The sequence below is a fragment of the Lepus europaeus genome, chromosome 1 (genome assembly GCF_033115175.1).
Source record: "Lepus europaeus isolate LE1 chromosome 1, mLepTim1.pri, whole genome shotgun sequence".
Lineage (NCBI taxonomy): Eukaryota > Metazoa > Chordata > Mammalia > Lagomorpha > Leporidae > Lepus > Lepus europaeus.
Window position 1 is genome coordinate 146,503,547 of NC_084827.1, and position 18,349 is coordinate 146,521,895.

Consider the following 18,349-nt stretch of genomic DNA (forward strand, 5'->3'; position numbering starts at 1 on the left):
TGAGGCAGCAGGAAAAATAGGTAGTTTGAAAAGTCAAAGGTACAACACAAATGTAAAAACATGCACTTCCAAATCTCGCATCAACCAGACCTTTTTGTCCTTTTGCTTCTTACTCTTTGGCCCGTGAATGGTTTGTTTACACCATGTCTTAACTTTAAATGCCAAGAAAGAGTTTTTACTGAGCTCTTTTAGAGTCTTTTAAGTGATTCATAAAAGATGGAAGGAAATAGTTTATGTTGGATTTCTGGCTGTGACCCGTCCTGACTGACCATTCGTCTCCTCCTGTACCATAGGTTTACTTTGCCTTATGTAAGCAGCTTACTGGTGCATGTTTTAAATGTGCAAGTTCTACTTTCACTGTGACTGAAATAATATTTTCAAGTTTGTATTTCCTTCCTAATTCCTAGAGCCTAACATTCTGTGGCTGCTTCGTTGCTCAAGGTAAAGAAAGCACTCTGCCAACCCCGGGGAGCAGGATTAACTGGGCAAATGTTGCTGCTCTCACTCCTGCTTTCTACACGATGGCTTCTATTTTATTAGCTATTGTGTCTAGGCTCAAAAATTTGGTATTTGATGGTTTGTATTTGTTACTGAAAATATTTACACAGAAAACACACTCCGATATTTCCCATATCTTTACACAGCCCCCTGCTGGGAAGGAGCTTAGAACGAGTCCGTTTCAGAAGGACATTGCCCATTTTGTTTTCATCTTGAGGCGTCTTTATCAAGTCAATCTACTTCCTACTACTGTGGTCCTGGATAAAGCACAGGTTTTTGCATAGGAAAATAACTAGATTTGTATTGAACATGTTAGGAAGCAAACTTTTTGTTTTATGCCATCTTGCAATCTTTATTAAAAGAGGCTCAGAAAAATAGAGCACGTTGAAATGTCCTTTGGTCTAATGCTGTAAGACCTAAGCAGTTCTAAATGGTTTATATGGAGGAGAACTGTCCACAGTTGAAAAATACTTTTTCCCCAGTATGTAAACACTGAAACCTATTTTTTTTTAAATACTTTGATTCTAATCATGTTGGGGCTATATTCTGCAATTAATGAAAGATTTCAAAAAACAAAGTTGTGCTAATCCTATTATGCCTTGGTATTCATGCTCTAAGAGGTTGTAGAAAAAGTAGGCAAATTTTAATTTTTCTGAAGTTTTTCTAAGTTTCAATGCATTCTTATGAATATAAAGTGGAAGATCATTTTTCTATTTGAATGGGAGGAAACACTGTATTTTGACAGGGTTGTTCTCTGTCTCCCCTTGGTACAGGATACTTAATTTACTTCTTACTGAATGGATGGTCTGGGCGGAGATGAACAGCAACTGCTTGTGCCTTTTTGTTCCGAGTGTACCCTGTCCTTCCTTCTCACCCCTTCCTGAATGTGTGCTTGGTTTCCCATATTAGCAGTATTGGCTAAATAGAGCAACATTTCTTTCTGAGCACTGAATTATTAATCATTGAGCCTCAAATAACAGAAAATATGAATGGTAATTTCTCTAGTAATAATGTTATCAGTATGTTCTTCAAAAATGTTGTTAGTCTTGAAGTTATAACGAGACTTGCTAAGGCATTAGAGTCACTTCTGGGTCAAATAGGAAATTGCACATTCGGTTGAAAGACAAAACGGTAGAGAAACTACGAACTGAATAATAAAATGTGGAGGGATCTTTGTTTCTGGAAAAACGAGGGTGGTATTCCCTCCCATTCACAGACATTACTGTTGTCCTACCCGCAGAAGTGTCTTGGCTTCTGTTGGCTAATAGGAACCGTTTTGCATGCATGTGAGGGAGACACAGAGGTATCTTGGAACTAACGCATTAGGAAGCGTGCAATTGCAGAGCGAAACAGCACAAACTCAAGACACCCAGCACATTTTGAGGCACTTGAAGTGGAAAACACGAGTCATTGTGCGAGGGAATATCGACTGTGACCCATAGTCATAATTTTGGTGATTGAATCTTGGTAAAACAATGGCTGGACTGCATTCTGGGAAATTTCACTGAATAGGAAAGAACAATTTTTAAATGCTTCTGAGGAGATAATGAGAGTTCATTAAAACCAAATTTTAAAACTGGAATATTGTCAAAAGAGTTGAAAAGATTTCAGAACCTTTTCTTGAGTCTGTTTCTGACCTTTAGATATGGTCTTTGTAACCTATGCAGTACTACTAGGTCTGAGTTTTCAGAAAAACGACTTCTGAGTTTGAGGACCAACAGCTGTGGATGGGAGGTAGATGGCATTTTACCTACTCAGGTCCATTCCTAGAAAAAGTTTCTTATATACAATGACTTGGACGTTATAAGCAATTTTTTTTCTAAGTAAGCGTTTAGAAATAGCACAGGGAAACTCCTATGAACAATTGAGCTAACATGTCATCTTACAGGGATGTAATGAACTGGGTGACAAAAAAACACTTAGAAAACTGGCTCAAACACTATGGTGAGCACGAAAAAAAGGACAGGAAATGGAATGATTGATGGCTGTGTGTAACAGCATATGATGTTTTACTGTCTAACTTCCACTAAGAGCCTTTCCTTGACTCCTGTTCTCAGCCATGAAAGGGTCACAGTTTTTGCATAGTAATCAAGTAGAGCCCCAGATGCTGACACTCACAGGAAAGAAGACATAGAAAAAATAAGACCCTCCCTTGTTGATCCAAGTAGAGCTTTCTGTGTCTACCAGAAAGTACTCGGGCTGCAGTCATCGGGAACTATGGAGTGAGTACACAGACTGTATAAGGGTAGGGTTGGCAGCTGTCTTCCTCATTCAGATAGAAGTTTCTAGGCGATTTCAGGAAAACGACTGTCACTTAGAGAATGTTCTCCCCTTGTTTTCTGTTCAAGAAGAACATGAATACTCTATATTACTGTAGCATTGTGTGAAAAGCCAGGCCTGAAGACACTCACACAATATCTTGAATGTTACTGGGCATTCTTGTGGTTTATAAGATTTTTTTTTTCAATTCTATAGAGGCTAGGCTTGGCAAATTAACCATCCTGCTAGTTCCCCCATGAAGATTTAATAATGGAATCGGAGAGTGTCCATGATTTTCCATGAGAGGTAACATTACACTTTAGCCTCCGAATGGAGAAGAGTACAAGGTTCTTTGTGATTCATATAGCGATTGAGTGCTCAGACTCACTGTGCCTTGCTAACAAAGACACCTGGTCTGCCTCTAGTGCTGTTTTCTATAACAAGACATCCCCCCCCCTTACTATTTAAAAACCAGCCCCCAAACCACAACCCAATTTCATGCTATCTTATCCACATACAGAATTCACACCAGCAAGACAACTTAAACATCTTTCCAAAGAAATAACTTCAACTCCTATTGACAGAATTATCCCGAGCTGTCATTGTGACAAAAACGTTGGTATCTGAGTATTGCAGCCTCCGTGATTTCTAACATTTTCCACATAAAACCAATTCAAGCTATTAATGATATACTGAATCTATTCAAATGCAGTCCTTACCATCTGTCTAAAGTTGGCCGAGAGGTGTTATATTCACAAACACCATAATTTTGTGTGTGGGTTACAAAGAAATTCCTTTCCACAAAGGCAATATGTTGCAAAATTGATGTCTCAAGGCCATGAATGACACAGCTTCAGTCAAGCATTGAGAAGCTCATCATCTGAGTGTCCAATAGCATCCGGGTTTGAAAGTGGATCCAAGTCTGCAAATAGACTGAACCAGGCTGACATGTCTCGGTTCCCATTCTTGGAAGCTATTAGAAAGAAAAACACATCAGAGTTTCAGCTTTTTTATAATCATTTTCGTATCACTTTCGTAATTTTGAAGTAGATGCTTTTGAATAAAAAAGATAACTGACAAATAATAAACTATCAACTCTACCCCTTTCAGGATAATTCTGAAAAGCTAATGCAGAATCTTGGGCTTGGTTGCATACAGCTCTGAGAAAGGACTTGAATTACAAATGAAGACAGGTCAATTGTTAAATCAACAACGGGAGTCACTGTGCACCTACTCCCCATGTAGGACCTCTGTCCTCCATGTGTTGTACTATGCGAATTAACGGTAAAACTACTACTCAAACAGTACTCTATACTTTGTGTGTCTGTGTGGGTGGGTGCAGTCTGTTGAAATCTTTACTTAGTATATACTAAGTTGATCTTCTATATATAAAGATAATTAAAATGAAATTTAATGAAGAATGGGATGGGAGAGGGAGGAGGAGGTGGGACAGTTTGCAGGTGGGAGGGAGGTTATGGGGGGGAAACTGCTATAATTAAAGTTGCACTGTTGAAATTTATTAAATAAAACAAATGAAGACTGGTAATAATACAGTCTTCTTAGAAACACGGAGGCTTTCAGATAAGGTTTAAAAATTAAAAGTAGCCTCTGTTTCTACCAAGTAGGAAGTCACATTCCTGAAATCTGTATTTCTCACAGGCCCACATTACCACATCCAGCAGCTTACTTTGGCTTGCGGGTGTTTCCTTTGTCTTTTCCAAAATTTTTTTTTTTTTTTTTGATAGAGTGGACAGTGAGAGAGAGAAAGGTCTTCTTTTGCTGTTGGTTCACCCTCCAATGGACGCTGTAGCTGGCGCACCGCGCTGATCTGGAGCCAGGAGCCAGGTGCTTCTCCTGGTCTCCTATGGGGTGCAGGGCCCAAGCACTTGGGCCATCCTCCACTGCACTCCCGGGCCATAGCAGAGAGCTGGACTGGGAGAGGAGCAACCGGGACTAGAACCCGGTGTGCTGGCGCCGCAGGTGGAGGATCAGGCTATTGAGCCGCGGCGCCGGCCCCAAATGTGCTATTAAGATTGTTCTTTTTCCCCACATTTTATTTGAAAACGAAGAGGAACTGACAAAGATCTTCCACCTGCTGGTTTACTCCCCAAATGACTGCATCAGCCAGGGGTAGGCCAGGCCAAAGGTAGAAGCCTGAAACTGAATCTGAGTGTCCCAGGTGGGTGGCAGTGACTCAAGTACGTGAGCCATCATCTGCCACCTCCCGGGGTGTACATTAGTAGGAAGCTGGACGGAAGTGCAGAAGCCAGGACCTGAACCGGGCACTTTGATATGAGATGCCAGTGTCCCACTGCACCAACTGCCCGACCCAGCTTCTTGTTGACCAAATCCAGATAGCTCCCTGTGGAGATGGGAGATGGGAAAATCTAAATACCATTAGTCCACAGGTTGCACTGTCACACGTACTCAAGGGGACTAAGAAAGCTTGCACAGTGGCACGGAGTGTGCGTCATCCCGGACTGGCCACTGACACCCGGGGGTCCAGAAGACCGGGCTAAGACAGGTGACCTTGTGAGCTGGGTATGAGGCGAGCCTTGGTAGGCAGAGTGGAAGACAGGCCTACTCTGAGGGTAAAAAACGTTCTAGGCGTTTTCCGTTCCAGGCCTCAGCCACGCCCTCAGCCAAACCATGTGTCCCTGACTGTCCGCCAGAGGGGCTCCCAAGCCTCCAGAGTGAGGGCAGCGTGAAAGGACTGCGTTTGTGCCCAGTGCCGCTTGTGGGTGCCCTGAGGTGGAGCACGAGTTCCGGCCTCGCATCTGGGTGGCTGCCTACTAGTGAGTGCCCTGGGCGAGCCACCGATCCCGGGGCGCGTGTTTCCTCGCTTGTAGTGACTGTGATTTAGTATTGGATCCGGATCCAGGACAGTAAAAGGGGAAGTTTGAAGGTAGCCAAAGAGAGGGGCCCCATGTTTAGTTCCTCCGCCACAGAGAAGAGCTCAAACAACAAACAGCTGCATGTAGGAGTGAGTGCCCAAGGGAGAACTCTGGAACCCAGCACGTCCGTAGGCCACACAGCCTGGAGGTGGCAACACAGGAGCGCAGTGACGGCCACCGTGACCCACATCCATGGCGGGGGCGTCCCCGTGGCGGGGCAGGGTGCCCTGGAGTGCCTCAGTGGCGCCCTCTGCACAGCCGCCCGACTGGCAGTCTGGCCACAGGGCTGGCCGCGGGCCTCACGGGAGCTTGGCTTCAGAGAAGGCAGCTGGCCGCCCCTCAGCGACCACAGCACAGGCGGAGAGGAGTCACTGTCGGGATTCGGCCTGCCCTGGGGGACAGGCCCCCCACTCTGCCACACAGCACAAGCTTGCAGCTGGTACCTGATTCCACCCGGCACTCTGCGCTTCAGGGGCGGGGAGCTGGCCCCCAGAGCTCGGGTCCATATTTCCACCCCTGCTTCCTGGGAAGGTGCTCACCACTGCCAGGACGCAGGAGTCAGAGCCGCCAGCAGACCTGCAGCCTCCGCTCACCCACAGGGGCCGCTGCCCGACCGCTGGGACCCTGCCAGGACTCCCTGTGGCGCTCCCAGGACCCTGGCTCCTACTGCCACGTGCCCCTGCTGGGACACGTCAGCCTACCAGGGGCGTGAGCTGGTGCTGCCATGAACCCAGCCCCACCTCTGTCACCAAGGGCCACCACCAGTACCGTGTGCTATCCCAGAACGCCAGTGGTGCGCCTATGAACTTGGCCCCCACCCCTTGGGTTGCCACCAGGAGCACAGCCCCGGGAAGAACTGAACCCACTGTTGGGGGTGGGTGCGGCCACCGCATCCAGATGACGCAGCAGCTCGGAGGAAGGCGCTGGACCCCTGCCCATGCTGTGGCAGGCTTCAGTGGGAGGCGGGGAGGGAGACTACCCCATGGCTCCACCTGGAACTAAAGAGAAAGGAGTCTACCAGACCCACGCCCAGAGACACAGATTCTGGAAAAAGCATTTAACCATGAAAGGCAACCTTTCAAAAACCGCCTCTGCCAGATACGGTAATCAGTGGACTGCAAGGTAACGTGGTCCCTCCTGGGGCCACCGCGGTACTAGACCGCCAAGGAAGGGGCTGACAATGCCGCCTACAGAGCTGGAAAGAGCGAGTGGACGGAAACTCGGTGCGACAGCAGACCGAAACAGCCTAACAAAATCAGGAAAACGGCATGCCGTGAGCAAGGAAATCTAGGAGGAAATGTTAGAAGTGAACTGAGCCGGTGCCGCGGCTCAGTAGGCTAATCCTCCCCTTGCGGCACTGGCACACCGGGTTCTAGTCCCGGTCGGGGCACCAATCCTGTCCCGGTTGCCCCTCTTCCAGGCCAGCTCTCTGCTGTGGCCAGGGAGTGCAGTGGAGGATGGCCCAAGTGCTTGGGCCCTGCACCCCATGGGAGACCAGGAGAAGCACCTGGCTCCTGCCATCGGATCAGCGCGGTGCGCCGGCCGCAGCGCGCCAGCCGCGGCGGCCACTGGAGGGTGAACCAACGGCAAAAAGGAAGACCTTTCTCTCTGTCTCTCTCTCTCACTGTCCACTCTGCCTGTCAAAAAAAAAAAAAAAAAAAGAATATCCGAATTTGAAGATGGATCTTTTTATGTAACCTAGTCAGACAAAAACGGGAAAAAGTGTTTAATGAAAGTGAAACTTTGGAGACACCATTAAGTGACAAATATTTGAGTTTTGGGAATTCTAGAAGGCAAAGAAAAGGTGAAAGACATAGAAAACTTACGAAATAACAGCTGACTACTTCTCCAATCTCAGGAGTAGCATGGACATCCAGGCACAGGAGGCCCGGGCTACCCCAAGTACTCGTGGCCCAGAAAGAGCCTCACTGCGACACCTTATACTCAGGCTGTCAAAATGAAGTCACGACGCCAGCATTCTAAAAGCTGCAAGGCCAAATTGCCAGGTCAGGAATCAAGCACAGACTTGAACCCTGGTATGGGCTTACTCTGGTGACGCTCAAGTTCGGACAGGGCCCCCTGCCCCCAGGCCAACACCTCGCAGACTGAGCCCTTGACACCTTGGCCAAGCAGCTACAGGACGGCCTGTCCTACCACTGCCGACCTCCGGAAGAGCAGGGTGAGACTCCAGCTGCCAAGGAGTGGGCTACGAGAGTGAGCTGAGGACTGTGCCTTGGAGCTCTGCTGGATCTGCCGTGGTGAGGCCCAGCACCAAAGCTCAGAGGTCCCCATGCCCAGAGCAGCACTCACAGGTGCAGCCCCTAGACCGGCTCCAGCGTCAGAGACCTGCCATGCACTCTGGAGTTCGGACTCCCGTTTCAGCCTGCATCAACCTGGTATACACCTGCAAGACAGGAGTGCAGGGTTCTCAAGTGCAAGCTGGCTTAGTGTCTACCTGGGCAGCCGGGGCACTGCCTTCACCGCCACCAACCATGGGTGGACAGCAAGAAAAAGACTGCAGCCAATTAAGAGTCGGGTACCAAGGTGAGCACAGTCCCTGCGCCTCTGGCTCGTGCCTGTGGATGGAGCCCCTAAGACTTGCTCCGGTGCCAGGTGGAGATGGGTGGGCCTAGCTGACTGGGCATGTCCTCTGCCAGCACTGCCTGTGTTTGGCTGCTTGGCCTGAGGGGGTAAGTCCGTGTGAGCAGCAGGTAGCCCATAGCGACAGGGCTGTGCTGCGCTGGACCTGGCAGGCTGCATGTTCCCCACTGTTAACCCCTTGGCAGATGCCCCAGCTGCAGATGGCTTCTCCCATTCTGCAGGTTGGCCTTCTACTCTGCCGAGTCTTTCCTTTGCTGTGCAGAAGTTGTTTAATTTGATGAGATCCCGTTTGTCCATTTTTGTGTGTTTCCTGGGCTCTTAAGGTCTGTTGGGGAAACTGGAATGAATGAAGAATGAGCCTTGACCCCACCTCTCACCCTGTACAAAAATCAATTCATAATGGATCAAAGACCTAATTGGAAGACCCAAAGCACACAGAAATCACACACACACACGAGAAACATGTCGCAAGAAATTTGGGGGCATGAGATTCCAAAAGCTTAGGCAACAAAAAGACAAATGGGGTTATATCAAAATAAAAGCTTCTGCACGGCAGAGGACACAAGAGAGTGGAAACAAACTACAGAATGGGAGAAAAAGTTCGTCATCTGACAAGATTAATACGTAGAAAATCTTGAATTCAAAACTCAACAACAGAAAGCAATTTAAAAGTAGGCAGATAATATAAGTAGATCTTTCTCAATAGGAGAAACTGAAATGGCCAACAAATTTATGAGAAAATGTTCACCATCACTAGGATTCCGGGGAATACCAATCAAAACCACACTGAATTATTTCCAGTTAGAACAGCCATTACCAAAAAGATAAAACATGACAAATGCTGACAACAATGTGGAGAAAGGTAACTCTTGCACACTACTTGCGGGAATATAAATGAGTTTAGCCATTACAGAGAATAAAATGATGGTTCTTCAAAAACCAGAAATGCATCTACCATATGATCCACCTATCCTGTCAGTAAAGATCCAAAGGGAATGAGCATAACCTATTATATATTTTATGAATAAGTAGAAGAGAGGAGGTCAAAGGCTCCAAACACAGAGTATAAGGGGAGGGAAATCGTAATCACCTTGATTTTATCAGTGCACAAGGTATGCATGTGTTGGATTGTAACACTATGCCCCATAAATGTGTACAATTATTCAGGATCTATCAAAAATTGTTTTAAACATGTTTACGATGGAAATTCTAACTATTACTTGATCATTACACATGGAATACATGTATCAAATTATCACACTGTACCCCATAAATATGTTCAATTAAATTTTTAAAAGACTAGGAGGTGGCCATTAATAGTTATGCTGGAATATTTCTCACCATATGTGAAAATCAAATCAAGATGGATCAAAGATGCAAATCTAATACCTGAGACAGAAGCTGCTGGAAGAAAATGCAGGGGAAACGCTCTAAGACGTTGATGTAGGTGATGACTTCATGGGTAAGACCCCCAAAGTACAGGCAACAAATGCGAAACTAAACAATTGGGATTGTGTCAAACTCAGAAGTTTCTGCACAACAAAGGAAATGATTACTAGAGTACAGAGACAGCCAACAGAATGGGAAAAATATTTGCAGGCTACCTATCCAACAAAGGATTAAGATCCTGAAGATATCAGCAACTTTAAAAACTCAACAACAAAAAAAATTAAGAAATGGGCAAGAGACCTCAATAGGCAGTTCTCAAAAGAAGAAATACTGGCTGGCCCTGCGGCTCACTAGGCTAATCCTCCACCTGCGGCTGGCACCCTGGGTTCTAGTCCCGGTTGCTCCTCTTCCAGTCCAGCTCTCTGCTATGGCCCGGGATAGCAGTGGAGGATGGCCCAAGTGCTTGGGCCCTGCACCCACAAGGGAGACCAGGAGAAGCATCTGGCTCCCATTGGAGGGTGAACCAACGGAAAAAGGAAGACCTTTCTCTCTGTCTCTCTCACTGTCCACTCTGCCTGTCAAAAAAAAAAAAAAAAAGGAAAAAAAGAAATATATATGACCAACAAAAATAAGAAAAAAAAAATGGAGTCTGGCATTGTGTAATAGTGGGTAAAGGTGCTGCCTACAATGCCAGCATCCCATAGGGCACTGGGTTCGAGTCCCAGCTGCTCCACTTCTAATCCAGCTTCCTGGTAATGGGCTGGGAAAAGCAGCAAAGATGGTCCAAGTTCTTGGGCCCCTGCCACCCACACAGGAGACCTGGATGAAGCTCGCTTCAGCCTGGCCCAGCCCTGGCTATTGTGGCCATCTGGGGAGTGAACCAGTGGATGCAAGATCTGTATCTGTCTCGCTTTCTCTGTAACTCTTTCAAATAAAAAAATAGATACTGCTCAACATCATTAGCCACCAGGAAAGTGCAAATCAAAACCACAATGTAGGTATCACTTCACTCCCATGAGAATGGCTAAAATCCAAAAAGAGAAACAAACGCTAGAGAGGATGTTCCACGGGGAACACTTACACACTGTTGGTGTTGGTGGGACTGCAAATTAGTGCAGCCACTGTGCAAAACAGTGTGGAGATTTCTTAAAAAACTAGAAATAGACTTGCCACATGAGCCAGCAACCCACTACTGGGTATAGACCCAAAAGACTTGAATATAATGTATCAGAGACACCTGCACCACCATGCTCGTATCAGCACTGCTCACAGTAGCCAAAATATGGAATCAACCGGGGTGTCCTTCATCAGGTGAATGGATAAAGAAAATGTGGTATATATTCACAATGAAATACTATTCAGCTATTAAAAAATAAAATTCTACCATTTGCTTAAAATGGACGCAATTGGAGGATGTCATGTTGAGTGAAATAAGCTGGATACAGAAAGAAATACCACGTGTTCTCCCTTGTACGTGGGAGTTAAGATTTGAAAAGAAAAAAAATACCTGTGTGTATCAGTATTACTGCAAATATAGTTTTGTCAAACTTCTTTTTATACCAGTGGTTAGGAATGTTGTCCTACTAAAGTTTTAATGATCTGTGATTATTTTAAAACTTACAGTATACGGGTATACTGTATATCTTTCCACTTCATTGCTGTGTATGGCCCTGGCCTAGATTACCACTCAACTCACGTCTTTTTTCTTGTTGATCTCTTTACTTAGTGCAGCATTAAGCCCTTGATTGTAATTTTAATTAAAAGTATGTTATCTCAAAAACTAAAACAGAGGGGCTGGCACTGTGGCACAGTGGATTAGGCCACTGCCTGTGATGCCAGCATCCCACACGGTCACTGGTTCAAGTCCTCACTGCTCTACTTCCCATCTAGCTCCCTGCTAATGGCCTGGGAAAGCAGCCAGGAGCTTCATCCGGCTCTCCCACGTGGGTGGCAGGGACCCAAGCTTCTGGCTTTGGCCTGGCCGAGCCCAAGCAATTGTGGCCATTTGGGGAGTGAATCAGCAGATGGAAGACCAATCTCTGTTTTTCTCTCTTTCTCTAACTCTGCCTTTCAAATAAATTTTAAAAATCTTTAAAAAAAAAAAAAAAACGAGAGGGGAGGTAAGGGAATATCATTATATTCTTAGAATTGTCTCTATGAACTATATTGACTCTGTTCTCTGTATTAATATTACAGTAACATAAAAAATCAGAAAAAAAGATAAAATAATATGCCAAACATCAACCAGGACAGGTGGCTGAGGGGCTCTAATGAGGATGTAAAAATTGTACAGCATTATGCAAATTGTGGAATGGTTCTGTTCTCATGAGTCTCAATGTAAAATGAAGATCTTTGTTACAGTTTCTAAATGAGGTTCTCTTTGTGTGTACTTTGACGACTTCCAGAGAGACTTAGAGGACAGCAAATAGAAACTGAATTTTGTGAGATACACATAAAGAAAAAGAGGCCAAATACCTGAAATTAACTTTCACGAAGTGAAGGTGTGCATAGAAGATACCAGCATCAGGAACATGGCCACGGCACTACTGTGGCAGAGTGGATTAAGCTGCAGCTTGGGGTGCCCATGTCCCATATCAGGAGTGCCTGGGAGGCAGCAAATAATGGTCACATGCTTGGGTCCCTGCCACTCACGTGGAGACCCAGATGGAATTCCTGGCTCCTGGCTTTAGCCTGATCCAGCCCTGACTATTGTGGGCACTTCAGGAGTGAATGAGTAGATGGCAGATGTGTCTCTCTCTTTCCCTCTGTCACTTGGCCTTTCATATAAAGAAAGAAAGAAACTAAATAAATAGAAGCTGACCATTCTCTAGAAGGTCCTCTTACTGAATAAGCCCTTCCAATGGTTGCTCACAGCCCCCCCCACCCAACCCCGCCATGGAACACTGGTAGAAACCATGTTCTGAGCTGTTCTGCTAGGTGTGTACTTAGAAGTGGAACTGCTTGCTCACTTATGGGTATACAGATGTTCACTTTTAGTACAAACTGGGTAACAGCTCCAAATGTTACTACCAATTTACACTCCCACAAGTGATGTATGAGTTTCTGGTCCTCCCACATCCCTGTCAACGTGTGAAATATATTCACTCTCTGCACTCCACCTTCATTTTAGCCCTTCTGGGAGGTGGGTATTAGTGTCGCATTTTGCTTTTAATTCGTCTTTCCTTGATGCCTGGTGAAGGGCAGAACCAAATGAATTTTAAAGTTGCTCAGAATTTTGGTTTAGTTTTATTGTAGCTTTCTTTTTTCCCCCTATTTTTCCTCCCAAAATCAGCCTCAAAGATTATAGGTAAATAGCACCCTTCCCAAATCACCTGCTTTTATGTATTCACTTCTGAAATTTACTTACTTTATAGTCTCAAGTTTAAATTATTAAGTACAAACTTAATTTTAGCTGATTTTTAAAAAAGAAAATATAAGTAGGCCGGCGCCATGGCTCACTAGGCTAATCCTCCGCCTTGCAGCGCCGGCACACCGGGTTCTAGTCCCGGTCGGGGCACCGATCCTGTCCCGGTTGCCCCTCTTCCAGGCCAGCTCTCTGCTGTGGCCAGGGAGTGCAATGGAGGATGGCCCAAGTGCTTGGGCCCTGCACCCCATGGGAGACCAGGAGAAGCACCTGGCTCCTGCCATCAGATCAGCGCGGTGCGCCAGCCACAGCGCGCCTACCGCGGCGGCCATTGGAGGGTGAACCAACAGCAAAAGGAAGACCTTTCTCTCTGTCTCTCTCTCATTGTCCACTCTCCCTGTCAAAAAAAAAAAATCTTTTATATATATATATATATATATATATATATATATATATATATATATATATATAGTCTAAATCCCTTAGGAATGGCTCTTGTTCTCAATCTGCCAGTGTGAACTTCTGATTTGCTTGGATTCATTTTTGTAAATTTATTTGAAAGAAAGGGGGGAGCACCCATCTGCTGGTTCACTTCCCAAATGCCTGCAAGTAGCTAGGACTGGGCTGGGCCATGGCCAAGAGCTGCGGACACACTCCAGGCTACCGACTCTTGTGGGAGGAATCCACTCCTTGAGCCGTAACTGCTGCCTCAGTAGGATCTGGAGTTAGGAGCTGGAGCCAGGAATGGAAGCCATGCAAAGTTAGGTAGGGTGTGCGCATTTTAACCATGAGGCTAAACCTCTAGCCCTAGAGAGTCCCTTATTGACTTACCTCAAAATACTGGAAGGAAAAAAATCAGATTCCAGGAATCTACAGTGATAGCGATGAATAAATAAATGGGGACAAGGAGAAGCTTGTCCATATAGCAGAATGCTAATGTATAAATGTAGGAGGAATGAGGAAATAGATAATCACTTTTGTCAACAACCATAGCAATGTTTCATGAAAGAAGTATTAATTGATGCTGAATTAGTGAGGAAAACACCACCTTAGCCAAACGGTCAGACACCCCAGCAGTGGGACATAATACGCATCAGGACATCCTGGTACAACTGACATTTCTGCGTGGCCAGCCCCGCCAAGGCACACGCAGCCTGCACCGAATTACGAGAAGTCGGAGAAACACAATCAAGGGGTGGCCCTCAAAACAAGTGACCTGCACACTGCGAAGAAGTCAGCATCCTGCGAGTCAGACTGGGGAATGACTCCAAGGTCAAAGGGCTTGGCTGCCAAATGCAGCGTGTGACCCTGGGCTGCATCCTGGCCTGGCAGAAACGGAAACAGCAGTCTCTCTCTTGTTATAAAAGGCATTGGGGGGATAACCAACAAAGTCTGAGGATCTACAGATTAGATAATGGGACTATGCAATGTTCAGTTTCTGATTTTCATCACCATACTGTGATTAGGTAAAATAGATCCTCAATGTGATGGCAAAGAATGTAAATAAATATGGGGTTGGTGTTGTGGCACAGTGGGTTAAGCCGCAGCCTGAAGTGCCAGCATCCCATGGGAGCGCCACTTGGAGTCCTGGCTGCTCCACTTCTGATCCAGCTCCCTACTAATGTGCCTCGAAAGCAGCAGAAGGTGGCCCGAGGACTTGGGCCCCTGCACCCATGTCAGAGACCCAGATGGAGTTCCAGGTTTCTGACTTCGGCCTGGCCTATTGCTGGCTGTTGTGGCCATTTAAGGAGTGAACTAGTGGATGGAAGATTCTCTCTCTGTCTCTCTCTGTCTCTCTGTGTGTGTGTGTGTGTAAAAACTCTACCTTTCAAATAAATAATCTTTAAAAAATATATTAAGTAAATAAATACTTACATCTTGTTAATTTCTTTGGACTCTGTGAAGGCACTGGCTGGTTATCACTGTGTAAAAGAGGAAGTTCTGATCGCTCTTGGACCCAGCCTTGGGAAAGGGAAGTAAAAGTTATCCATTGTTAATCAGATAAGAAGTAGCACCAGGAAAACAAGAAAATGTAAAAACATCAGTCCTGCGGTCTTTGATTCTGTAGTATACAAGAATTTATCTGAAATTTCATCTGAAATATTCATCTGAAAATGTATATTTATGTGTTTTATTCAGTCATTAAGTTTTATCCCAGTAAGAGATTAGAGTTTGGTATATTTTTCAGAGTGCCTTTGCAATAAATATTAAAAAGAAAAATAGCTGGCGCCGCGGCTCAATAGGCTAATCCTCCGCCTTGCGGCGCCAGCACACCGGGTTCTAGTCCTGGTCGGGGCGCCGGATTCTGTCCCGGTTGCCCCTCTTCCAGGCCAGCTCTCTGTTATGGCCCGGGAGTGCAGTGGAGGGGTGACCCAAATGCTTGGGCCCTGCACCTGTATGGGAGACCAGGAGAAGCACCTGGCTCCTGCCATCGGATTAGCGCGGTACGCCGGCCACAGCACGCCAACCGCGGCCATTGGAGGGTGAACCAACAGCAAAAGGAAGACCTTTCTCTCTGTCTCTCTCTCACTGTCCACTCTGCCTGTCAAAAAAAAAAAAAAAAATTGCAGGGGCAGGTGTTTAGAGCAGTAGTTAAGATGCCACTTGCGATGCCTACATACCATATCCAGTGGTTGGTTGAGCCCCACCTCTGCTTCCAATTTAGCTTCCTGCTAAGGTGCACCTGAGAAAGCAGCAGGTGATGGCTCAAGTACTTGGGTTCTTGCCACCCACGAGGGAGACCTGGATGGAGTTTCAGACTCTTGGCTTTGTCCTGGTTCAGCCCTGGCTATTGTAGGCATTTGAAAAGTGAACCAATGAATAGAAGATCTGTGTGTGCATATGTTTCTGCCTTTCAAATAAAAATGAAAATATTTATTTTTAAATTTATTTATTTATTTATTTATTTTGACAGTCAGAGTGGATAGTGAGAGAGAGAGAGACAGAGAGAAAGGTCTTCCTTTTGCTGTTGGTTCACCCTCCAATGGTCGCCGAGGCCAGGAGCCAGGTGCTTCTCCTGGTCTCCCATGCGGGTGCAGGGCCCAAGCACTTGGGCCATCCTCCACTGCACTCCCGGGCCATAGCAGAGAGCTGGCCTGGAAGAGGGGCAACCGGGACAGAATCCGGCGCCCTGACCAGGACTAGAACCCGGTGTGCCGGCGCCGCAGGCGGAGGATTAGCCTATTGAGCCATGGCGCTGGCTTAAATTTATTTTTTTACTTAGAAACCTTTTATTTAAGGTATACAAACTTCATGCATTTCATATATACAATTTTAGGAACACAGTGATTCTTCCCACCCTGCCACCCTCCCCTCCACCCATCTTCTTACCTCTCCTATTCCCATTCTTATTTTCACTAAGATCTCAAAAATAGATTTTGAAACTGAAATTGTGTCCTTTTCAAAAAACAAAGCAGATGCAAATGGAGAAATATAGAAAGAGAAGGGCTAAGGAGTCAGGAAAAGGCCTGAGAATTAAAGTACTGGAACCTATGTTTGTATCCTTGGACTTGGTAATCTCATTCCTAGAAGTTTATCTCAAGAAAATAATTTAACCAAAGCAGAAAGTACATGCATGATGATGATGTTTATAGCAGCATTATCTGTAATAATGAACAAGTAGAAATAATAAAGGAGGAATTAAGTAGAGTGTAGTATATACATGACAAAACAGTATATAAAGAAACGGTCATTATGGGAACACGTGAAAAACCATTTATGCCATAATTAAGACACAGCACTAGAAAGGAACTTAGATCATCCTGTGTAACCCTCTCCTCATATAGAAGAGGGCGTCTGAGGCCCCGGTACCATTGGTGCCCTGGTTTGAATGTCCCCTCCAAACCCAGGGTGAAATGCATTTGCCATCTTGGCCGTGTGAAGGGCGGGACTTGGCGGGAGGCCCAGGTCACAGACTGCTGCTGTGACGGCAGGACCCTGACCCGAGGCATGTTCAGCCCCCAGCCTTTCCAGTGCTTGCTTGCCGGCTACCTTTGGCCATGGATGACGCAGTCCAAAGGCTGGGAGCCGAGCTCATGGGCTCCCCGCATCCAGAACCATGAGCAGAATGAACCTCTCTCGTTTATACATTAGTCTGTTCTCTTGTTGCAGACTACGCACATGGGTTCCTGGAATGCAGATCTTTTGACTCTTAAGGCAGCTCACTTTTCTGGTCTCTGTCACAGGACAAAAGGGTGGACACAGAGGAAAGGCCTGTGGAGCCCGGCCCTGTACTAGGAGGCAGGCCGACAGATTTTGGATCCCTCTCAACTGTTTACGCTGCCTGACAGCCCTCAGCCAGCCACTCACACACTGGGTTCCAACGTGCCTCGGCTCTTAAAGTGAGTATCCTGCAGGCAGGGGCCTGAGTGGTGAAAAAAATCCTGTGGATACTGTACTGCCAGAAACTGAGGAGGCCCAGTGCTGGTGGACATGGAGCCAGTTAAGGAGAAAGAAGTAATTCAGAGTGGAAAACGGATCCATTTGTAAATCTTTGTAACTACTGCATTACTGATATGCTAAATACGGAGTAAGTGTCTTCCGGGTCAGTGTGGGGTGCAGTGGGTTAAGCCACTGCCTGCAATACTGGCATCCCCTTTGGGCACTGGTTTGAGTCCTGGCGGCCGCACTTCTGATCTAGCTCCCTGCTAACGTGCCTTGGGAAGCAGCCAAGATGGCCCAAGTGCTTGGATCCTTGTACCCATGTAGGAGACCTGGAAGGAGTTCCAGGCTCCTGGCTTTGGCCTGGCCCAGCCCTGGCTGTGGTGGGCATTTGGTGAATAAACCAGCAGATGGAAGATCTCTCTGTACCTCTCTTCCCCTCCCTCCTTTCCTCCCTCCCTCCCTTTGTAACTCTGCTTTCAAATAAAATAATTAAAAAAAAAAAAAAAAGAATAAGTGTTTTCTAAAATTTCACCATAGCAAAACAGCTGAATGATCCTAAATGGGGTGCCTCTATTAAATACTACTGTCCATTCTTTTAAGCTCTTCAACAAATCTGGCTGATTATTTAACTGATATTTATTTACTGAGTCAACTTTATGTTGCTGTCATGGAAGCACAAAGATGAATCACCGCACAGATCATGGCGTTGGCATGCTTGCAGACAAAGCACGCACGTACTACAGAGCTATCGTGCACTGAGATACTGCTGTGTGCCAAAAAGGCATTTTCAGAGGTTAAAATCTAGGGGACGCAGGGCAGGGATACAGGCAGGATAAACCAGGACTGTAACAGCCATGAAAGCAGATGAGCCGCAGATCTGGGCAAGGCCAGAAGAGAAGGCCCGGTCGCTGGGAGGCACTGGGGGAGGCTTCAAGGACTGGCAGTCCCGGAGCACGCACCA

General features: G+C 46.1%; 1 protein-coding gene across 1 annotated transcript in view; it reads right to left on the reverse strand.

Annotated features, from left to right (window-relative positions):
• Nucleotides 1–3,183: 3,183 nt before the first annotated feature.
• Nucleotides 3,184–18,349, reverse strand: part of ICA1L (islet cell autoantigen 1 like) — a 50,625-nt gene continuing 35,459 nt past the window's right edge. Inside the window, exons 10-11 of the mRNA XM_062201433.1 lie at nucleotides 14,881–14,967; nucleotides 3,184–3,730 (exon numbers count right to left, since the gene is read on the reverse strand). Coding sequence (XP_062057417.1) covers nucleotides 3,615–3,730; nucleotides 14,881–14,967 — 203 coding nt within the window. The 3' untranslated portion in view covers nucleotides 3,184–3,614. The remainder of the gene's footprint in view (nucleotides 3,731–14,880; nucleotides 14,968–18,349) is intronic.